At 42.8% G+C, this 24,785-nt stretch overlaps 1 protein-coding gene across 5 annotated transcripts in view; it reads right to left on the bottom strand.

The window, feature by feature from the left end:
- nbr1a (NBR1 autophagy cargo receptor a) overlaps positions 1-22,976 on the bottom strand; it is a 62,099-nt gene extending 39,123 nt beyond the window's left edge. For 4 of the 5 annotated variants that reach the window (XM_028818546.2, XM_028818545.2, XM_028818544.2 and 1 more), the window contains exons 1-8: positions 22,683-22,975; positions 12,285-12,347; positions 11,386-11,404; positions 10,302-10,324; positions 8,983-9,180; positions 6,829-6,903; positions 2,734-2,942; positions 2,447-2,608 (exon numbers count right to left, since the gene is read on the bottom strand). In XM_028818546.2, coding sequence (XP_028674379.2) covers positions 2,447-2,608; positions 2,734-2,942; positions 6,829-6,903; positions 8,983-9,180; positions 10,302-10,324; positions 11,386-11,404; positions 12,285-12,347; positions 22,683-22,790 — 857 coding nt within the window. In that variant the 5' untranslated portion in view covers positions 22,791-22,975. Of the gene's footprint in view, positions 1-2,446; positions 2,609-2,733; positions 2,943-6,828; positions 6,904-8,982; positions 9,181-10,301; positions 10,325-11,385; positions 11,405-12,284; positions 12,348-22,682 lie in introns of all 5 variants that reach the window. The other variant, XM_028818543.2, reaches the window with a different exon arrangement.
- Positions 22,977-24,785: the final 1,809 nt, after the last annotated feature.

Here is a 24,785-nt window from a genome sequence, read left to right on the forward strand (position 1 = left end):
GTTAGATGGATTGGCAATTCTAAATTGGCCCTAGTGTGTGCTTGGTGTGTGTGTGTGTGTTTGTGTGTGTCCTGCGGTGGGTTGGCACCCTGCCCGGGATTGGTTCCTGCCTTGTGCCCTGTGTTGGCTGGGATTGGCTCCAGCAGACCCCCGTGACCCTGTGTTCGGATTCAGCGGGTTGGAAAATGGATGGATGGATGGATTTCAAACAAACTGTATTAAGGCATTCCGCACATCACTGGATAGAGTAAAGTTCAAAGTTTGGTCCTATGGTCACTGAGGTTGCATGCACTCAACATGAGCACCACGTGTAGGGTGACAAACATCAAAATGGTAGACCATTTTGTCAACTCACACATTAGTCAACTCAACTCAACAAGCTTCCTTGAAGATTAACGGACATAGGTGGAACACACACTCTTTCTTTAATGTACCCCCATAGACAAAAATCACATGGGGTGTAAGGTCTGGAGACCTGGGAGGCCATAGACAATGAGCAAGATCTTGTCTTCCACCTCTTCCAATCCATCGTCCTGGAATGGTGTCATTCAAGTAACGCCGGACCTCCAAGTGGAAATGCTACTGTACTATAAACGAGAAACTGCGCTCGGTGACATTCACTGGGGCTTTTAAACTTTGAACTTTCCTCTATCCCAGGGGTGTCAAACTCCAGGCCTGGAGGGCCGCAGTGGCTGCAGGTTTTCATTCCTGACCCTTTACCTAATCAGGTTTCACTGCTAATTAACTCCTTTTCCCTTCATTTTAATAACCCTGTTTTTAAGGAGTCAGTCCTCTGAATGTATTCCTTTCTTCATTAAATGGCAGCCAAACAGAAATGAGATATGAAACGAGCCGACTGATGACCAGCTAAGCTGGGATTTCAAACTCCAACCAATCTCTTAATGAGAAGCCGATTCTCGCTGTTAATTAAGCCCATTATTTAATTCCATGGCTTGTTGCTGCTCTCATTCTGCCACAGCAGACATTTCCAAAACTGTTGATTTTTCTGTTTTTTTTCTAAGACCACCGTCACAATGTTTTCGGTGACCTGAGAGATTAACCCTACTGAGACCTTCACCTTTCTTTATTTTCAGATAATGTGTGATGGACACAGGGGAGCTGGTCGTGTGGTGCCTCGTTTTGTGTCTCATTATTGTTTGGCTGCTAATTAAGGAAAAAGAGACAACTAAGGGGCCTGAGTCAAGTTAATTAAAACTAAGGCAGAAGAAGTTCATTAGCAGAAGAAACAGGTCACTAATGAAGAAGGTTACAATGAAAACCTGCAGCCACTGCAGCCCTCCAAGTTGGTCTGAAATACATTTTTGAAATCTGCTCTTTCATTTTGAATAGCCAGTGTCACAGATGGTTGGGGTTCTGACCCGGCCGGGACGCCTACAAGGACCAGAAGGTGACCTTTATGTCTTCCGGGTCATGAGGGGGCAACCGCCCTGGATCAGGAGAGGAGGAGAGAAATTTCAACTCGTTGGAACCCATGGCCACTGCCAGGGGGCTCCTCAAGCCTCGAAGAACCCAGGAAACATTTACTTCCGCCAAACTCGGAAAGATGGCAGATGGCAGAACAGCCTTCCAGGGACGTCTGGAGTGCTTCCGGTGCAAAGGGCAGCACTTTTGCCACACCAGTAAGTGCTGCCGGAAGGACGTAATCAGCCACCTGGAGCACATCCGGACGGAAATAAAAGGGGCCACCTTCCTACAATCGGAGAGTTAGAGTCGGGAGTGGGAGCAGGACGAAGCTCCCATAAGGAGAGGAAAGGCGGCCCACGGCCATTTGGACGAGAGACTGTGGAGAGGGTGATTGGTGCTGGGGGCACTGTGTGCTATGTGGGACTTTTGCATTCAATAAACGTGTGTTTTATGGAAAGTGCTGGTGTTAACCTGATGGTGTTCGGACCCGAGCTCACACCTCTAATAGAGTTTGCTGGTGTAGTTTACTTTTGGAATTTAGCAAGGTTCAACTCATTGTTTGTTGTTCTTAGAGGTGGGAAGAATCAGTAATGTTACAGACTATCAATGACTGCTGCAGAGGTTCCATATGACCTCACAAACAAGCAGTTATTACTGTGAAAAAGACGCCCAAAATAGAGGTGATTGGTGCTGGGGGTACTGTGTGTGCTTTTTAGGACTGTAATTTGTGGTTTAATGAACGTGTGATTTTATAAAGATGTGGTTTCCGACTGGTGGTATCCGGGTAAGTCTCACACCCAGTATAAACCGACTTTGAAAATAAGCAGCACAACAAGGATGGGAAGAACATAATAAATATACCATAAGCACAGTGAGATATTTCCCACTTTAGTCAGTACATAAGATATGTTAAATGTGCATAAGCCTTCAAAACGTTTGTGATATTTTACTCAACTGGCTATTTAAGAGATTATAAACCTTACAGTCATAGTGCATGAATTTTAAAATCATTTTATTCTACCTTGCCAGTTCACCAAAACCCACGACTTTATTTTCAGCCGCATGAGTATGTCCAGTCGTCCCAAAAATGACAGGCTTTTTAACTTTTATGAAAGTGTGGCTGGAATCATGGTCAAAGCTCCATAACTCACAGGACTCGCAGAGAACAAACGAGGAGCAGACACTGAAAAGAGATGAACAAGCGGTTTTAATACGACACGTTTAGTGCCTTTATGATGTTGATCAGCAGCAAACTGAGCACAATCAAGGATAAAGTCAAAGGCGCTGTAATTAAGGGATAATGCTGACCTGCACTGGTAGCACATTCCTGTAATTCTTCCATGGCAGGCACTGCAGACTGTCAGCTCGTCACCCAGGTTTCCTGAAGTGGAACTTATTTCTGGTACTTGAACTCCTACCCCAGGAGACATACCCGACCGTGGAAGCAGAATGTTGAGCTTTTCACAGAGCTGCTGGGAAATCGTTTCCACTGCTTCTTCTACAAATTGATGCTTGAACTACAACAACATTAGATGATTCATGGCAAAAGTGAACATATGAGGAATGCAGCAAAGCTGCGCCCAAAATAACTCCCACATTTCTATTTCAGAGTGCAATCTCCAACTGAAGCAGTCAAATGATATTAAAACAAAGAAAACACACCACTTGAAACGTTCAACTTTCCCAAAGAAACCCTTTCTGGCCGAGCTCTTTAATAGTGTGGACTCCCGCAGCTTGTAAGAAGATTTACTCCGACTGCTTTTCTGTCTCACGTGGGCCGTGAAGCAAAACTTCAACAGCAACAAATAAAGCGAGTGTCCATTCTCACAGATTTAGACAGTCTCCGTACACGGCACACAAAGAGAGCAACTTCATTTCTATTACACTTTTCATAATTAACGGGACGTCAAAAATGAATCCAATAAAAATGCATAGCTGACTTGAAAAGAATTGAACCTTCAAAAGGTTAACATGATTGAAATGGCTACCATCTAATATAGCAGAGGTGAACACAGGCAGTACCATTTACAGTTGCAGTGTGTGTTAGAAGAGTGGTTCCCAAATTAAGCCTTTTGCCTACAGCAGAGCCCTTGCCAGACTGGTTTCTAAGGTGGTAGGTTTAGACTAAGTGAGATGACTGGCGAGCAGGATGGGTGGTTGGTTACAGGATCCATAGTGGAAGTGAATTGACAACAAAAACAATATAATGGCAATGAAGAGGGTGGTGGCAGGATGACTAGGCTGGCATGGAGCTCAGGGCAACCACCTCTTCATTCATGTTAAAGACAGCTCTGTTTTGGGTGCCTGTGGCTGCAGGGTTTTACACAAACTAGTTTCACAATGACTGCATCATTCTTACTTTGAATTTGATTTGAAATAATTTATTAATCCTTAAGGGGATTGTTTCTTTTTTATGACCTGGGGTCAGATTGATCTCACTGTTTAGCAAGCTGTCTTTTTTAATTTGCTTATTGCAATAAATATCTGTATTTTTGTCAAAAACAGAAATGCTTAAACTTCCCATGCGATTGTCATTTTAAATTTACCATTTCCTGTAAACTTTGCTATCATAGTTGTATCCAAATACAGATAATTAGTAATGAGCAGCGCAGGCAGCCCTGAAAGCTAAAGGAGATGCAATGACTTCACTGCTCATTAAGAAACATCTCAGTAAACGGAGGAGACCAGTGAACATGGCACTCAAGTCACTGCTGCCTGCAGCTCTCGGCGTTTTTAACATATGGATACAACTAAAAGGAGTAAGCTGTGCTGAAAAGGTGGATTAAAAGAAAACGGCAAAGGAAACTTAAGCATTTCAAGTTAGGACAAAAATACAAATATTTCATAACTTGTTTTTAATTGACACTTTTCAATAGAATTTACTCCCTTTAATACATCTAAATTCTGAGAACAACGAAATCTAAAGGAGAGCAATGACTGAGTGCCACAGCAACTGGGCTGATCATTTGGAAGACACGCTTCTAAGTGAGCGGACAACTGATAAGGCTGCTGAAGTCACTGCACCTCTTTGGCTTTCAATGCTCAGTGTTAATTACCAGCATTTGGGTACAAATAATAATAATAACATTATTAATTACTAGGGGGCTTCACCCCCTGCTCGCTGCGCTCACCAACCCCTTTCCCTCCCTGCCAGTGGCCACCTCTCCAAAACCCCTCTTAAATGGTGACACAATGGGAAATAAATCCATTTTTGGTTTTTAACTCCAATTTTCTCAATTAGCTGCTGGCGTGCTGCTGCTGCTACCGCCACACGTGATCTGCAATTCGCTCGCATACCCTTCCCAGGGGGCCAGCGGTAGGCACCATTGTGAAGAGTGGGGCTGAGCGCACCCCAAAAAGACGCAGCTGCTCCTCCGAACCCCCTCTTAAACAGTGATAAGTTGGGAAACAAGTAACTGGTGTTGTTCTTTTCACCTCCTGTTTGCTCAAGAAGCTGTTGGCTTGCTGCCGCTGCGTGCCGCGTGATCTGCATGCCGTGCGAAGCTTTGAACATTTAAAAGCCTGTACAGCACCTGAACATTCAATCTCTTTTTGCTGTTCCGTTATTTCCCCATGAGTAATATTTTCAGATTTTTTGCGCTAATGCGATCTTTACTATCATTTTTGGAGCTTTTCAAATTTTCCCACATCCATTACCTCTAACCTGCTCTGCATGCGTATCATGGGACTCGTGTCTGAAGGTTGTAAGTATGACGTGACTTGTCCGTCTCGCGGGAAGTGAAAGTGTCTCGGTCTCTCTTCAAAAGATCACGTCTCGTCGACAGGGAAAAAAATCTCATCGCAAGTTTTTTTTTTCATAACAGAGAGAGAATAATAAATTCATTACATTCATACAGCATTTCTCAAGTTACTCAAAGCGCTTTACACCACAAGTGGTGAATCACTTCAGGCACAACTAATATGCAGCATCCACCTGGCGCCAGTACACTCACCACAAGTTAGCTGTTAGATGGTGAAGTGGTGAGAGACAATTAGAGGACAGGGGATGATTAGGGGGCCAGAATGACCAGGCCATGGAGGGCAATTAAGGGAGAAAATTCAACAGAAAAAAGTCAACTTAAAAGAAAAGTATTTGAAGCTGTGGCAAAGAATACAAATATTTAGGAATTTTTTAGAAATATCTGTATGCTAGATAACTAAATCTAAAATGTGAAATTCCCTAAAAAAAAAACTAAAATAAACTAAAATGTGAATTTCCCCTTGGGGATTAATAAAGTATCTATCTAAATAATAAAATCAATTAAAAAGTAAGAATGATACTCTGATTGCAAATTCAGTTGGAATAAAAAACCAGCAGCCATGGGGGTCCCATAGGACTGAGCTTAAAATCATTGTGTTAGAGGCTGAAATGTCAACTCAGTGCACCTTTTTGGATGTGGGATTTGTTGATAGCACAGCAATCACAAAGAGGCACATTTTGTTTAGCTTGGCTTCATCATGGCACTTGGATTACGTGTTTAATTCTCCTCTGCAGCCCCCTGTGCTCATGCTCTCATTGCTCTTGTGCAGGTTTCACACGAAGTCATGCAGCAATATACTGCTATAGACTTACAACTCAAAACTGGCCCTCATTGTGTGTGTGTGTGTGTGTGTGTGTGTGTGCCCTCTGATAAACTAGCATTCCATCCTGCAAGGACTTCAGCATCCGCTACCACAGCTGATTAAGGCTTCCCACGACTCTTTACTTGAGAAAGTGGGTATGCAGAGCTGAAAGATTAAAATACAACAGACTGTTAAAACTCATCAAGCCAAGACAAATGCCCACTCAACAGAGTTTTACAATGCTTATGGATTGAATGTGCTGTAAGAAGACTGTAGTGAAATTACTACTTCATGCTGAAGAAGGGCACTGAAGTAGCTCACTGGGCTATGGATATAACTATGCCAGCTTAAGGTGGTATTTTTTTCCACTCTGTAAAAGGTTTGAATCCCAAGAGCAAAACACTGCCGTACAACAAATGTATGAAAAAAATGTTTAAATGTAACCCAACTTTTAAGTAAATCCACATTCAGAACTGCTGTCTCTTTTAAAATAACTTTCTCAAACCACAGTCACAGTGGAATAGAGACCATCAAGCAAATTGGGTGCAAGGCATGACTCATCCCTTACTGAGGCAGCAGTCCACTGCAGGGCCTATTAATTCCCACACATTGGGCTAATTTAAAATTGCAAATCTTTGGGTGGTTGAAAGTGTACGGTTTGACATCCGAGATAAAAAAAAAAAAAAAAAAAAAAAATTGAAGAGATTAAAAAAATCAAAAAGCTGCAGATTTTTGTTCAGTAAAGAAAAGCAAACACGTGTGCAACAACTGAATGAAGGCATGAACAAGCAAGATGTGTTAAGCTCCTGGGCGAGACAGAGAGCAAAGATGCGTACATACCTGCTCCATGTATGAAATAAACCATTGAGGAGGCTTCTGATCTCCGTCTTTTTTGATAACTTCATTCTTAATTTTCTATAAAAACAGAATGTATTCTTTTGATGTTAAAAATATTGTACTGAATCTATCTACTTACTCTCAAATACCTGATATAGGATATTAAATTCAGTCATATGTTGTAATATATCAAATAAATATCAGTGTATCTACTAATATTCAGAACGTAGAAATGATTTATATTATAATTGTATCAAATTAAAAATGACTATTATATAATAGATTGAAATTATTAAATTATCACTAAAAATGCGTAAATATTGATATTAAATAAGTTCTAACAAAAAATGCATGTTTCAGCCTAACCACTGGTTAAAAAATGTAAAGCCTAAAACACTGAACTATTAAACTCCAAGGCTGTGTCTACACTACCAGACTTAAACAGAATTAAGTATCAATAAGAAAGCAGCATCCAATCCGCCCTAATAAAAGGATAAGCGTCTGTCTGTCTGTCTGGTTGCTATGTCTCCGTCAATCCAAATGATGGCCGAGTCACAAGAACTTTTAGTAATAAAATGCGTTGCAGCTCTCTTTCCAATAGATGGCGCATTGACACTGCTAACAATAATAATAATAATACATTTTATTTATATAGCGCCTTTCCCATGCTCAAGGCACTTACAGAATATAATAAAGAACGGCAGTGTATACAGTATATAGCATTGTACAAACCAGATAAATAAATAAAGAAGATTAAGATAGTGAATTCTGGAAGGAAAAAAAAAAAAAACAGACAACATAATTGATGTTCTAGCGCACACACACACAGGTTACTGTAAATTAGCATCTTGACAGAGAAGTAAACTGAGAGAAGGATAATAAAGTCAAGTAGAGCTAACAGTCTTCCTGAACAGATGAGTTTTGAGTTGTTTTTTAAAAGAATTCATGGAGTCAGCTGACCTGATTAATTTCGGTAGGTCATTCCAGAGTCTGGGCGCTATATAGCTGAAGGCCCTGCTGTCACCCATGGAGTGTAGATTAGTGTGGGGTACAACAAGATTACCAGAATCAGAGGACCTTAGTGGACGGGCAGGCACATAGTGATGGAGAAGGTCACTGATGTAGTTTGGTGCGAGGTTATTTAAGGCTTTGTAGGTTATTAGTAGGATTTTATATTCGATTCTGTAGGACACAGGGAGCCAGTGAAGACTGCTATTACAAATCCAACACAAAATGGCACATAACAGAGACGTATGAATTTACCGGTGCACTGCAAATGTTACCGCTGAGGTCTACATCGATTATTTAGATTTTAAGATGAATAGCACAGCTAGTCTCAGTTAATTGAATACCATGTGGGTCTTTAATAATAGCTTACCAATAGAAATTCGCCAGGCTAATACGGTGGAACACTTTAAGAAACTGCTAAAAACACATTATTGTAACATGGCTTTCTCTTAGCTTCATTTTAGTTTAATCCTGATACTCTGTATATGCATTTAATTATCCTTATCATTATAATTCGTGGTGGCTCAGAAATACGTACTTACTCTGCTGTTCTTTTTCAGGTTTTCTGTGATGGTGATCTGTGCCGCCTTCACCACCACCACCTGATCAAAGCACCATGATGTCCCTACATTGACGGATTGAAGGCCTGAAGTCCACATCATCACCAAGTTCTTCCATGTGAAGCCCGAATACCATGAGGACTGATTGAGGTCAGTTATGTTAGGTAGAATGCCTAGACGGTGCCGGATGGTCTTGTGGCCTCAGAACCCGTGTAGATTTTGTTTGGTTTTTTTTCTCCAGCTATCTGGAGTTTTTTTTTTTTTTTTTCCTGTCCTCCCTGGCCTTCGGACCTTACTTACTTCTATGTTAATTAGCATTGCCTAATTTTATTTTTTATATTTTGTCTTTTTCTCTTTCTTCATCCTGTAAAACATCTACATCATTTGTATAAATGTTGTTGTTGTTTAGTATTTACACCAAAATCTGGTATGTGTCAGATATGTGAAAAAGTCGTACCACTGCAAACAAGGCCTGAGGACCTCGAGAAAGGAAACAAGGGCCACTTGAACAAAAAAAAAAAAAGCCTTTACCTAATGCTGTCCAAGTGAATAATCAAAGCATTCACAACAAACATTAGTCCTGCCTTACCTCCTCTTGAGCTTTTCTACTCAACATCTCCTGGCCAGCCATCTTAGCCAATTTGGTATAATGCTGGACTGGATTCTTTCCATCCTCCTTTGCTTTGAACGTGGGTTTTACTGATCCACTCTGGAATGATGTGCTGGGTTCCAATTCTTCAAGCGCATAAACATTGAGACTGAGTTGATTTCCTTGTTTAGAAGCACACTAAAAAAGGTCAGAATGAGATATTGAATATTGAATTAGCTGTTCAGAAGGGTAGCACTACGACAGCTATAGAGAATACACATTCCAACAGAATGTTAGGTTATCTGCGGTGGGCTGGCACCCTGCCTGGGGTTTGTTTCCTGCCTTGTGCCCTGTGTTGGCTGGGATTGGCTCCAGCAGACCCCCGTGACCCTGTAGTTAGGATATAGCGGGTTGGTTGGATGGATGGATGGATGTTAGGTTATATAGCACCTTGATGTGTGGAGTACAAGTCCAAGGAGGTTCTGCTCAGCTTTATAACGCACTGGTGAGGCCTCATCTTGAGTCCTGTGTGCAGTTTGGGTCTCCTGGCTACAAAAAAGACATAGCAGCACTAGAAAAGGTCCCGAGAACACCAACTAGGCTGATTCAGGGCTACAGGGGTTGAGTTGTGAGGAAAGATTAAAAGAGCTGAGCCTTTACAGTTTAACAAAAAAGGATTAAGAGGTGACCTGACTGAAGTGTTTAAAATTATGAAGGGAATTAGTGCAGTGGATCGAGACGGTTATTTTAAAATGAGTTCATCAAGAACACGGGGACACAGTTGGAAACTTGTTAAGGGTAAATTTCGCACAAACATTTGGAAGTTTTTCTTTACACAAAGAACGATAGACACTTGGACTAAGCTACCAAGTAGTGTGGTAGACAGTAAGACATTAGGGACTTTCAAAACTCGACTTGATGTTTTTTTGGAAGAAATAAGTGGAGAGGACTGGCAAGCTTTGTTGGGTTGAATGGCCTGTTCTCGTCTCGAGTGTTCTAATGTTCTAAAGTAAATATAGCAGCAGTTCTTCACAAGGTCCTGGGGAGCCCAATGTGGCTGCAGTTTGAGAACCACTGAATTATAATAGTGTGGCACTGTATAAATATTAAAACACTTGACATGGCACCCATCTAATTTGACAGTATATTCTTAGATGATTCTGGCAATGAGTATACACAAAACAACACAATATAAGTAGAAACCCTGAATAAAGTAAGCTGGAAATTACAAAACGAAAAGAACATTCTCCAGACGTCATTAACACTGCAATAAGTAAAGGATCATTCTGCAAAGAAGAATGAAATGAAGTAAAACTTACCTTTAGGCCCTCCTTGTATTCTTCTACAACAAAAGGACAAGAAAATACCATTAGCCCCACAACTTAACATGAAATTGTTAATTACTTCCAAACATTGTAGAGTGAGCTGAATACGTTTTAGCCTCAAAAAACACAAACAGTAACAGAAAAGGCCGACTCCAGAGAATGTTCCGAGACTAAGGCAAGTTTGTTCTGTTGTTATTTGGAGGACCATGTGCAGACACAACATTGGGGGGCTGCCTCTTGGTAGTGCAGGAACTGTGCTTTACTACCAGAAGTATTCATTTTCACATGCAGTTTTTTTGTGCTGGGGGGTACATATCTTTTTCCAGTAACATATCATGAGGGGCCTTTGTGCCAGTTGGTGGTTCACTATTTGATTCACATTATTTAATGCCACTATTATTTATCGGCACCCCACTTTTTAACAGGGGTAGCCCCCTTCCATCCCCGCAGCAAGAAACAATGTCAACTACTAATAAAAGTTTTCTACAGGAAACACTACATCCATACATCGATCCATTATCCAACCCACTATTATCCTAACTACAGGGTCACTGGGGGTCTGCTGGAGCCAAACCCAGCCAACACAGGGTGCAAGGAAGAAACAAACCCTGGGCAGGGCGCCAGCCCACCGCAGGGCACATGCACGCACACACACACACACACACACCAAGCAAGCACTAGGGACAATTCAGAACCGCCAGTGCACCTAACCTGCAAGTCTTTGGACTGTCGGAGGAAACCCACACAGACACGGGGAGAACATGCAAACTTCACACAGGGAGGACTCAGGAAGAGAACCTGGGTCTCCTAACTGCGAGGCAGCAGCGCTACCCACTGCGCCACCGTGCCGCCCTGGAAACACTACATAAGCTTACATATTCAGACCGTTTGAACAATAAGGACATCAATCAGTCATTAGGATGGGGAAGGAGAAGCAAATTAACACGAGCAGATCATGTAAACTGCATACAAAAAGCACCCAAGCAAAGAAATGAACCAGAGGACTGTGGGCTGTGACGTGACTGTGCTACTCCAATACATAAAAAAATCTGATTAAAAAGAATAATAAATCACGTACCTTCTGTATTAACTGACACCTATAAAAAGAAAGAAAAAAAAATGACAATGTTGACCTCATTTAATAATTCGCCAAAAGGGCATAAACAGGACAGAAGATATTTGATTTAAAACTGAAATTTAACTCATTTAAAAACTCAAAATAAGTTTGTTTTGGCCCAAGTGAGATGTCAGCGTGTTTATTTCTTGTGGCTATCGAGTTTTCACAATTAGTGCATTACTGAACTGACCTCATTGTTTAGTTTGCAACCTTTTTCAGTTTGCTTATTTCTAATAAATTTTGAAGCATACGTATATATTTGCCATTTTTCTTGAGTATTTATCTACACATTTTTTTTTTTTGCCTTAACTGCACCTAAATGCTGGCAACACAGACTTCTAAAGGAGAACAATGACTCGAGTGCCATATTGGCTGGTCTGCTCATTTCTAAGAAATGTTTCTTGATGAGCTGACAAGTGGAAACGGCACTGAAGTCGTTTGTTTCCCTTTAGCATTCAATGATGTTTGCACCCGTGTCCACGCTGCTTATTATCAGCGTTTGGATACAACTAAAGGAGCGCATTCTACAGAAATGGGTCGCTTTAAAAAGAAAGGTATGCATTTAAAGTTAGGACAAAGAATGTAAATATTTCTGAATGTCTAGGAATTTTTAGCTAAGCCACATAACTAAACAATGAGATCAGTTCAAAGTAATAATCACGCACCGACTGTGACATTGGTTGGAATAAAAACCTGCAGTCAAGGGCTTCCTCCATTGCTGAACCTGAAAACCTCTGACCAAAACTAATATGACTTATCCTAATATCTTAGGATTTGGAAAAAAAAAATAAACTCACTGAGCAAAGAAGACCGCAAATCCCAACAGTAAATGTTATCAACTACTTGACTGAGTTTCTTACCTCCTCATTGTCTTCATCAATGTATTTCACTTGCACACTTCTCAAATTAAAAGACTTCTTCACCTATGAAATGAGAGACACAGTTTAAAATGCACTTTTTAAATTACTTGCATTTCCCCAAGTGTATCCAATGGCCCTACTGCTTGTTCTAAAATGTCCGTATGCACAGAGGGCACAGTAAAAGAACACATAAGTAATGGTGATCGCCATCGTCTCCAGTAACTGTGCTGGTGTTTCATTGTTCTTACTAACAGGTTATATAGCAGCTTCTTCTCATTCAATCAGCGTCATGCTATGCCCTCCATGATTTTATTAGAAAATACGAACACATAACTCCAGTTCTTAAATCCTTACACTGGCTCCCAGTTAAGTTTAGGGCAGATTTCAAAATCCTCCTTTTAACATATAAAGCATTAAATGGCCAAGGTCCGGCTTACTTGCCTGAACTTATCATGACTTACAAACCTGAGCGCACATTAAGATCTCAGGATGCCGGTCTGCTTATGATTCCAAGAATTAATAAAATAACAGTGGGACCCCTAAACTGTGGACTAGTCTGCCTGCTACTATAAGAGATGCCCCTTCAGTCTCAGCTTTTAAATCCCGGCTGAAGATTCACTACTTCAGTTTAGCACACCCTGACTAGAGCTTCTGATTAACTGTGCAGACTGCACCTCTGTTGTTAGTCATTGGCACTAAAACATAAGTAACATGGTAGTTATAATTTGATACTAACCCTCACCTATTCTGTTTCTCTTCTTGGTACTCAAAAGTGCCACTTGGTGCCACGGCCCACCTGCCAAGTTGTTTTGCCTGCCTAAGGTAAAGTCATCCCTGATGGAGGATCGCAGGAATCGTGGGAAAGAGGGGTCCTTTCATCAGACTAGCGCTGTTTCAGCCATGGAATGGCCAAATGGGGGAGGCAGCTTGATGAATGAGGTCTCCAGGACTCTAAACAAATCCAAATCTTGTTATGTGATATCATCTACTGTTATATTCTACTCCTTACTTCTAAAATTTTTTATTTTTATACTGTATTGAGGATTTGTTCTGTTCTGTGTATTGTATTGTGTTGTATTGACCCCATTCTTTTTGACACCCACTGTACACCCAACCTACCTGGAAAGGGGTCTCTCTCTGAACTGTCTTTCCTGAGGTTTCTTCCATTTTTTCCCTATAAGGGTTTTTTTTGGGAGTTTTTTTCCTTGTCTTCTTAGAGAGTCAAGGCTGGGGGGCTGTCAAGAGGCAGGGCCTGTTAAAGCCCATTGTGGCACTTCTTGTGTGATTTTGGACTATACAAAAATAAATTGTATTGTATTGTATTTTCTGAACCCACAATGGAGTCACAACTGTCAGTTTTTGAAGGTAACCCCATATGAGAGGGCAGTCTACCTCAGGACACATTCATATCACAGGCCTATTTAGAGACCCCCCACTGCCCTGACTGTATGCCTCGGGACTGTAGGGTGATACCAGAGTCCCCCAGAGAATTCCTTCGACAGGGTGGGGCATAAAGATAGCCCACATTTCGAGGGAGAACTGTGGGGGCTGTAGTGGGGGTAGGTCTCATTCAGTAGGTTAGGTGCTACCATTTTCAGTACCCATCATGAGTTGGACTGAGGAACATCGGGACGTTGTTGTTCAAGCGCATTATGAGAACAACCGTTCTGTGATAGCAACGCGGAGAGCGTTCCATACACGCTTCGCACTCAGTTGAAATGAATCTGTACCACATCGAATAACGATTTTGCTGTGGACTTCTAACCTTTGGGCGACTGAGTCCACACTGTAAAGAAAATCACCCGGCAGACCGAGGACAGAACATGTGTGGCTTCAACAGGACGGGGCCACAGCTCACACAGCACAGCGTTCGCTCGGAGTGTTCAGGGAAACGTTCCCTGGGCATTTGGATCTTTTTAAGGGAAGACGTGGGGTGGCCAGCACGGTCACCAGATTTAAGCCCATATGACTTTTTTTTCCTTCTGGGGGGGGGGGGGGGGAAACTAAAGGCTTTCAAACATCGTCCTCGATCTCTTGAGGATTTGAAAGAAAGGATCAGACAGGAAATCGATGCCATTCCACCTGAGATGACCCGGAGAGTGATGGAGAACTTCTGGGAATGTCTTCAGCAATGTATTGCCAATGACGGCCGCCTGATATGTCTGATATGATTTTTAAAACCCATTAAAACAAAACTGTTTTTTTATGTACTTTTCAGAAATGTATATCATTTTCTTTTTTAGATAGCTTCGTTCATTTTGTTATACCCCTTCAAAATGTGGGAGATCTTTATGCCCCCACCCTGTGTCATAATAACCTTTCACATTACGTACTTAGTAACTTATTAAACACATCTGTAATTCTTTATGTAAAGAAAAGCCTCTTGACATGCGTGTGATTTGTACTCTTATGTATTCAACTGTGTTCCTGTGTTTTTGCTGAATATGAAAATGTCCTTTATAAATAAATGTTGTTGGTGCTGAATAACTCCTTTCAGGATCCACTCTACAAATACAATTCTGCATCAGAGGGCTCTCCATCTCTTTGGAAGTGTGTATTATTTATTCATCTTTTGTATAACACTTATTCATAATTATGCTTATCTATTATTTCATTTTTTTTTCTTTGGCATACTGTAAAGCACTTTAAGCACATCCTCTGTATGAAAATGTGCTTCAGAAATAAATGTTGTTCCTGTAACACACTTCATAATGTTATACAATGATCCCCCGCTATATCGCAGTTCAGCTATCGCGCCCCCGCTACATGGCGGATTTATTATTATTAACTAATTAATTTAATATACATAGTATAATAATATAAATATTTAATTAATTAATAATAATCACGCCTGGACAAACTGGTGAGGAAGGCAGGCTCTACTGTGGGCACAGAGCTGGACAGTCTGACATCAGTGGCAGAGCGACGGGCGCTGAGCAGACTCCTGTCAATCATGGAGAATCCACGGCATCCACTGAACAGGATCATCTCCAGACAGAGGAGCAGCTTCAGCGACAGACTGCTGTCACCGTCCTGCTCCACTGACACACTGAGGAGATCGCTCCCCCCCCCCACACTATGTGACTCTTCAGTTCCACCCTGGGGGGTAAACATTAACATTATACAAAGTTATTGTCTGTCTGTTATACCTGCATTGTTATCACTCTTTAATTTAATATTGTTCTTTATCAGTATGCTGCTGCTAGAGTATATTTCCCCTTAGATAGACAGATACTTTATTAATCCCATCTATTATTATTACTAGGAGGCTCCACCCCCGGGTTCGGTTTACCAGATAAACAATTTAAAAAGATTGTTATTTTCATGGGAATTGTTACATATGCATTATTTTCATCTTTACTTTAAAACTTTTGTAAAAACAATATTTGTCCTTTATTTCCGGGCCCTGGGCGTAGTTAAATCTTTTTCTCGCGGGACTTAACGCTGCTCGCATTGTGAAGGGGGGTCTGAACGCACGCTAAAGAGATGCGATCAGTACAGCTGCTGTCTTGCTGCCGCCCATCGATCATTGAAAAGCCTGTACAGCAGCTGTCATTGTGCCACTTCGTGTCTCTGCCGCTAGCGTTGTGAAGGACGGGGGGGTTGGGGTGGGGGCTGAACACAGGCTAAGGAGATGTGGACAGATCAGGGGCCTCATGTATAACGCCGTGCGTAGATCTCACACTATAACATGGCGTAAGCACAAAAGCGGGATTGTGCGTACGCACAGAAAAATCCAGATGCAGGAATCTGTGCGTACGCAAACTTTCACGTTCTTCCACAACATAAATCCCGATCAGCGTGAAAAGTTACGCACGTGCACACGCCTTCTGTCCCGCCCCAACTCCTCCCAGAATTACGCCTCTTTGAATATGCAAATCAATATAAATAGCCTTCTGTGAAAAGACAATGAGAAAAGCACGGGGGGAACATATAAGAATTTCAGCAAATACCAAGTGGAGGCAAAGGAAAAACGTACTATTTGTGGGTTTAAACTGTGGGATAATCAACAAAAGAAAGTTGATCGAGTGACAGAGTGTCGGAGAAACTTGAAAGCTCAAGTTCACAAAGTCGCACAGTGCCCGAAATAAAAAAGAAGTCACATATCAAAGTCGGCGTGAAAAGGCGAGTCGTAGCCCACCGTCTGAGTGTCATATGAAAGCTTATTAGGGTAAAAATAGGCACACAGTGGGGAAAAAAAGCACGAAATGTCAACTTTAATCTCGAAATTTCCACTTTAATCACGTAGTTTATTTGGTCATTAAAGTAGAACATCATAAACTTCATCTTAAAATCGTTTATTTTACTAGTTTCTCAAGTAGCACGTTAAATGCTTTGTTCTGTATTTGATCTTCTATGTGCTCTATGTGTGTGAAACACTACGTGCTTCCGTTCTTTCTCTTTCTCCGACAGGACACAGAATCCATTACATTCATGATATTACAGCTCTCTGAATAATTAAAATACTGAGATGTATACGTGATATCATTTTCATGATGATAGGAATGAAAGCATGTTATTAAACATGGGAACACGGTGGCGCAGTGATTGTTCATATCTCACGCAAGAGGCTTGCTGCGCCATGTGCGACCTTCGATGAAATAATTTATCACAGCAGTACTGTCTCTTTCAAACATACTAACCTCCAATTCCTGTCCTTACTTTTCTTTCTCCAAATACCCAATCGCCACACAATCAGCTCTGTAATAGACGTTAAGCCATCTGTAAGCTTAGAACACCGATTCTTCAAAACTTTTAAGGAACATTGAAATATCTTAGTAGTACGTGTTTAATTATTATATCCGTCTATCCTTCCAGTGTCGCGTCAGCACCAGCAAGAATACAACGCAATGCAGGAACAATCCCTGAACTAGCTAGCGCTGCGGCACCGTGTCCTCACATGTTTAATTATTAACAATACAGATTATTTAAATAAAGTTAAAGTTTTATCTGTATACTATAATCAACATATTTTGCTGCATTTCATCTTAAAAATGATATCATCATCATACGTGCTTTATAAAGTGGCGCAGGTTGTGCAGTATTATAACTGTAGTGCAAGTTTACAGTGAGGTGATTGTACTTATAAGTCCAGACAGTTCTACAAGGAGCACTTGATGGACTGATTGAGTGCGTTTATAGTTCTTAGGATGAAACTGTTTCTGAAACGTGAGGTCCGTACAGGAAAGGCTTTGACGCATTTTGCTGTGGCTGAGGTAGTGTGTACTTGAAACTGTATACCGATAATTCTCTTTCTGATCAGCTGCTGCTGTGATTCACACTCAGATACAGTGATATAAATACTCCGAGTGGTGCAGTGAGAGTAATATGGAAAAAGATGATCTGCTGTAGCAACCCTTAATGGGAGCAGCTGAAAGAAGAAGAAGATGCAGTGAGCGTAACAACGCTAAAGCAGTTCTGGTATTTGGAATACTATGGCTATTCCCTGGACCATTATATTGCTGCAGGTTAATTACAATCAGATGCATTACACTAATAAACAATATGCAGTTAGTTTCAGTGTATTTTTAAAGCCGCACCAGGAATGTGGGTCTAAGAAAGAAAGGGTGACCACACAGGAACAGTAGCACTGCTTTGACGCTGGGTGCCGCCAGTCTGCAAAACCGAGCGGAGAACTTGCGTACGCCAGGGTTTGAGTTACCGTGGAAATGTGCATGGCTTTACGCCAAGTTTAGGTTTTATACATCGCGATTTGAGTGTGGAAATGGGAATACGCAACATTTCTGTGCGTACGCACCGTTTATACATGAGGCCCCTGCTACTGGCTTTGTGCTGCTTCTGCCAAGGTACGTGTTCTGCACGTCGCTCATTTAAAATGTGTACAGCAGCTGTTCTTTTGCCACTTTGCGTCTCTGCTGTTACCGCTCTGAAGGGGGGGTTGGGGGCGAGGGCTGAACGCATGCTACGGAGATGTGCTCGGATCATCTGCTGCCTTGCTACTGCTGGCGAGCTGTGTGTTCTGTTTGTCATTGTTTTAAGAGCTGGGAGCACCTGAAGTGTGTCTGCCAAAAGCATTCCAACAACTGCGAGGTAAATGTCCATGAACTTGTTTTAATTGGTTTGTAAGTGGGGCGTGACGTGCAAAAGTCACCGTCACAGGTTTTGCTTCCTAAGGTTGTAATGTCTAGTCTCGCGTGTCGTCAAAGTGTCTCCACGAGATGATATGGTCTCGTTCGCTTCGCTCAACCCCCCCCCCCCCCCCCCCCCCCCCTTAGGTGCGCTACGCTTCTGCCACCTTGCGTCTCTCCAGCTCGGGTTGTGAAGGGGGGAGCTGAACGCACGCTAAGGAGAAGCGGACAGATCAGCTACTGGCTTTGTGCTGCTTCTGCCAAGCTGTGTGTTCTGCTTGTCGCTCTGCACGCCGATCATTTAAAAGCCCGTACAGCAGCTGTCCTTTTGTCTCACTGACATCAAATTGTCTTCTGAGAAGATCACACCTCGTCTCCCTTTTTTTTACAATAGAGAGCTGTTACTCATATCCTTAGCCTGACATCCACATATCATATGTATTTACAAAGTGTGTTTTAATAAGTTTACATGTGTTTAAAGCGTGTAGGAGGGGTATTTTAAGGCTTAAACTATAAAAAAATGTTTATTTATACAGTAGACCCCCGCAAAGTCACGGTTCAGGATTCATGGACTCAGTCGTTGGCAGATTTTTCCTTAGAACCTAACTATTAATTGTTAGTGGGAAGCGCAAATATCCTCCGCAAATTTTTATGGCTTTGTTCGTGGAAATACTGTGCTGTAGAGAGAACAGGAAGCAACCGCTGAGGGAAACGCGGTTTGGGATGGCGAAAGTAGCCACTCCGAGAGCGTTATTCATTTCTCCTTGCTGCTGACTGACTGCTGCCCTGTGACGCGTCTCCAGCCGAGTGTCCGAGTGTTTTCCATTTTGTTATTCTTAAATGTCGTCGAAATGCCCTGCACCTTCTAAGGCTTCTGGAACTGAGCCTAAGTGCCAGAAGTTTAAAACACGCCAGGAGAAGGTTCAACTACTGGATTTGCTACGGAAACTAAAAAGTTATGCTGCAGTAGCGCGCCACTATGGCATTAATGAAAGCACCGCACGCTACATAACGAAGACCGAAGCAGCGATCTGGAGACAATTCAAAGGAATGATGAAGAAATTCAGGGGAACAAATCTTTATGTCAATTAAAATTAATTCAAAAAGAAGTTAATTAGCAGCAAAAAATTTTCTAAATTGTTGATTTTTTTCTTTACTTTTTCGAAGAGCTCTGTTCCAATGTTTTGGGGACCTGAGGAAATCAACATTCCTGAGACCCCCACCCGTTTTATTTTCTGAAATTGTATGATGGTCACAGTTGGCTGGTCATGTTTTGGTTCCTTTTGTATCTCCATATTGTTTGGCTGCTAATTAAGGAAAAGGAAACAAATATTGGGTCAGAGTCTTCAAGAGCGAGTCAAATAAAATGAATTCAAAAGGAGTGGCACGGATCGTGGACTATCTTACAGACAGACCTCAGTATGTGCGTCTCGGGAACTGCAGGTCTGACATTGTGGTCAGCAGCACAGGAGCGCTGCAGGGGACTGGACTTTCTCCGGTCCTGTTCAGCCATCGGACTTCTAATGCAACTCGGAGTCAAAAGTTCGCTGATGACACTGCTATCGCGGGCTGCATCAGGAGGAGGAGTATAGGGACCTAATCAAGGACTTAAATGGTGCGACTCAAACCACCTACACCTGAACACCAGCAAAACCAAGGAGCTGGTGGTGCATTTTAGGAGGACCAGGCCCCTCATGGACCCCGTGATCATCAGAGGTGACTGTGTGCAGAGGGTGCAGACCTATAAATACCTGGGAGTGCAGCTGGATGATAAACTGGACTGGACTGCCAATACTGATGTTCTGTGTAAAAGAGGACAGAGCCGACTATACGTCCTTAGAAGACTGGCGTCCTTCAACATCTGCAAAAAGATGCTGCAGATGTTCTATCAGATGGTTGTGGCGAGCGCCCTCTTCTACGCGGTGGTGTGCTGGGGAGGCAGCATAAAGAAGAGGGACGCCTCACGCCTGGACAAACTGGTGAGGAAGGCAGGCTCTATTGTAGGCACGGAGCTGGACAGTTTGACATCTGTGGCAGAGCGACGGGCGCTGAGCAGACTCCTGTCAATCATGGAGAATCCACTGCATCCACAAAACAGGATCATCTCCAGACAGAGGAGCAGCTTCAGTGACAGACTGCTGTCACCGTCCTGCTCCACTGACAGACTGAGGAGATCGTTCCTCCCCCACACCATGCGACTCTTCAATTCCACCCGGGGGGTAAACGTTAACATTATACAAAGTTATTGTCTGTTTTTACCTGCATTTTTATTAGCCTTTAATTTAATATTGTTTTTTTGTATCAGTATCCCTTGGGATTCATAAAGTATCTATCTATCTATCTAAGAAGTGAATTAGCAGCAAAAACAGGATCACTAATTAAGAAAAGGGTTAGAATGAAAACCTGCAGCCACTGGGGACCTCCATGACCCGAGCTGGGGACGCCTGCTGTATATCACTTGTGGGGGGGTTTCATACCAGGGTGACAGGAGGTTCTGGACATAAAGGGATTCCAAAGTGTTCAGATGTAATTCTTATGAACACTCAACACAATATGCCAAAAACGTAAGCAGAGTTCAAATGTGAGTGCTGGCAAAATAATATGAACAAAACCTGGACAATAATCAGTTCATCTGTGAATAAAACCTGGACAATAATCAGTTCATCTGGCTTAAACTACCAAAAGAACATGGAATGTCTTGCTGTTTGGTGTTATTGCTGTGACTCTTAAATTGCATTTGTATCACACACTGCTAAAACCGAAGTGTATACAGTACAGTGTATAATTGCATTTTCGTTTCTTTTCTGACATGTGCAAACAACAGTCCTGTCTTCATCCATCAATCCATCCATCCATTATCCAACCCACTATATCCTAACTACAGAGTCACGGGGATCTGCTGGAGCCAATCCCAGCCAACACAGGGCACAAGGCAGGAAACAAACCCCAGGCAGGGCACCAGTCCACCGCAGGGCGCACACACACACCAAGCACTAGGGACAATTTAGAATCGCCAATGCACCTGACCTGCATGTCTTTGGACTGTGGGAGGAAACCCAGGCAGACACGGGGAGAACATGCAAACTCCATGCAGAGAGAACCCAGGAAGCGAAACTAGGTCTCCTAACTGCGAGGCAGCAGCGCTACCACTGCGCCACCGTGCCGCCCAGTCCTGTCTTCAGGAACTCCTAAAATTATTCATTTATGAGCAATTTTCAGAGCCACCAATTTAATCCACCAAATTCTTCTTTTCGTCAGCCACTGCTCTTCTAGTTAGACTCCAGCTGCACCTTGGCGCTCTGCTCTTTAACATTTGAGAACTTCGCTTCCTTGGTCTGCTGTTGTTATTTTTTTATTAATATCACTTCTTGTTCTACCACTTTATTGCCGACTCACTGTGGCGCCAGTTCTCACCCTGGCGGCTTTTCTATGCCCCTAACAAGCGCCTTCAGCGGCTCAAGTGTCCCTCGAGATGGTGAAGGTGTGTAGTCGGCTCGACGTCCGACAGCTCAGCCACGGCTCCCGGGCTCATCGCATCTGGGCCTGTACAGATTCCGGTCGGGTTTTTATTAACGTGCACTTTCACGACAGCACGTCCGTGACCTTTGTATGTCTTTTTTTTATTGTCCCTTATTTCTCTTCTGTTAACTGCGTTGCGCCATGACCTGATATACTAAAGTTACAAGTGACTGCGCGATTCTTCTCAAAGACTATTGATTACCACATCATAATTAATCAAAATGTTAAATTTTCGGCAACAACAACCGCGAAATCGGGACGCGTCCGATAGGAATAAGAAAATGAGAGAGTTGACGTAGCACGACCCTCTTTTAGGACACATCAAAAAACTGAATCGACGTGGCTTTTTCAACCTTGCCTGTCACTCTAAAGGTCCCCTCACGCCAAACGATTGTCTTACAGTCAACGGTACCTGGAAAAAAAAAATACCACCATGGACACAAGTTCATATGAAAACACACAAACCGGGAGAGCGCACATCCTCGTCTCCACTTCTGACTTCAGATGCAAACAGTAAATTCACTGCCCAGACTCTGGTGTCGCACGTTAACGACATGGCACCGAAGACAACATTCTCGGCCTAACACGGAGCTCTCGGGATTGTTAAAAGTCTCCCAAGTTCGATTCCGAGGCGAGGAGCTCCGCCCCGACTTATGTAAGTGACCCCCGCTTCGGCTCACCAAGCACTTTCGTCGTGTGTCCCCGAAAAGTCTAACCACGTCAAGATCTTCAAAAAGAAACCCCAGGGGACGCCAGGTCTCTCCCACTCGGCCCTCCCCGTAGTGCTCACCATGGCCTCGATGTCTTTCCAACTCTTTTCCGCATCGCCCAGGAGTAAAGTCGCCGTCTCTCCTTTAAAATTAACCTTCAGTTTCACCGGGAACACCGTGCTCGCCATGGTTTACACGACGAGGGAGAACACCATTCAGACTTTTTGGACGAGTCTATGCCTTCGGAAGCCACTAACGCCGTTTCCTTGATGGTGTTTGTTGTTTGTTTATTTTTTTTTTTCTCTACCGAGCGAAACGTCGTCTGTGCTGTGACATCAGCTGTAAACACCAGCCCACGTGACCGGGCCCGCAGTGCGCAGCCGCAGTATCTCCGGACGTGCGTGTCCGAGCGCGGTGGAATCTTCAAATTAACTTTATTTATACGTAAACAAGAAACAAAGTTACAGAAGCTTCATGTGCCTTAAAAACCGCAGAAGCGAATCTCCAATTGAACACATCAAGAATCAGCTGTTTATACATCGATTACATAGCTGCTTAATGTTAGACGTATCACAAAAATATAAATGGTGCATTCAAAGTACTTTCAAGTGTTATTAAAATTGATAACTGATTTTATAGCAGTTGGAGTTCCGTCCTGGGCATCCAGCCCTGCATGTGGGCCCTCCAACCTGCAGGGAGAAACCTGGGCGTTGGTGACACAATTGGAATTCCAGCCACCATAAACAAACCTGACATTGTTCCACTCCATCTGAACTAGTGTGGTGCTGAGGTGTCACCCATTACCTGGCTGCACTTGGGTCCTAATCTGAGATCCTGAGTTGGTTTGTCATGAGGTGGGTGCGATGATGTGCTGTCTCAGCGTGGGCTCCTAACCTCTCTGTCTCCTGGAGTCAAAGAGAAAGGGTTAAGTGATGAGTGTCTGTGCCTCAGAACTTGACGAGACTGGGTCAGAATCCAACATCCGGTCTTTGTGGACTGTGTGCGGTATTCTTGTGCAATTCTCAATCACCATTTCATCCGTTAACTGTTATACTGTAGCACCGAGGGCCAATGTGGACTCTTTTCTTTTCATATGCCTCGCTATCCTTACAAGGACTGTGCGTCGTTGCCACACTAGATGGAATTCTGTTTGCGATATTTGCAAGTTTGCCTTTTCCAGAGGCACCCCTGCCGCTGGCTCTGAAGCTGCTCGTTTACATGATGGAATGGCAGCTCATATCGTGGGTGACTCCTCCCTGGCTGATGCCACTTGGCAACGTCATTGCCCTTTGAAGTGTTTTTTTAAACAGCACACAACTCTTTGAAATGGCAGGGTGGTCTTCGTTTTCACTGCAGTCGAGGATCAAGGATGAAGAATCTGTTATCGTCATTCCAACGTACAAGTGGCGGACCGTGCATTTCACACCTAGGCCTTCAGTAGTGCGCCGTCTGAATCAACCCGCCCCTCAAAAACTAATTTATGGTTATAAAAACCATCTTAATATGCAGAAATACAGTATAAAGAGCCGTTGCATCGCAGATAGATAACTCCTGTAGCCACAATAAATGCCTTTATTGAACAGACAAACCAGGGGTGAACAAGTTCCTTTCTACTGCAGCTACAGCCGCGACACACATAAAAAACATCAATAATAACTCATAAACTTACAATATTATTTAGGAAAATCGCAACATTTTACTCACCAAAAATTCAGATTATTTGTAAACAAAATCCATCCTCCTCTCTTTCCTCAAAAACAGTTCAATTACTCTGTCGTACAGATTATCTGTGTGCTTCAGTTCCATCACGAAGTCCCTTTCTGTCGCCATCGAAGCCAATGCTGAAAGTCAAACCTGCCCTGTCGTATTTCTGGCATAAGTTTTAATTCGCTTTAGGGCTGAAAATGTCCGCTCGACAGAAGCAGTGGACACGGGAATGGTCACCGCCAAACATACCAATGTGTACAGCTGCTCCATGATGCTCTCATTCAGATTTTTACTAGGGGGCTTCGCCCCCTGCTCACTTCGCTCGCCAACCCCCTGTGCCTGCTTTGCTTCCGCAGTTTCAGATGTGCATTGTAGGCGCCTATGTTCATTGTATTTTTTATTTTCTTTATCCATGCGGGCTCATGTTTGTAGATCCGTTAGTCGAGCTGGTTTGTACAATCCCAAGCAGCACATTA

Source organism: Erpetoichthys calabaricus, chromosome 14 (genome assembly GCF_900747795.2).
Source record: "Erpetoichthys calabaricus chromosome 14, fErpCal1.3, whole genome shotgun sequence".
Taxonomy (NCBI): domain Eukaryota; kingdom Metazoa; phylum Chordata; class Cladistia; order Polypteriformes; family Polypteridae; genus Erpetoichthys; species Erpetoichthys calabaricus.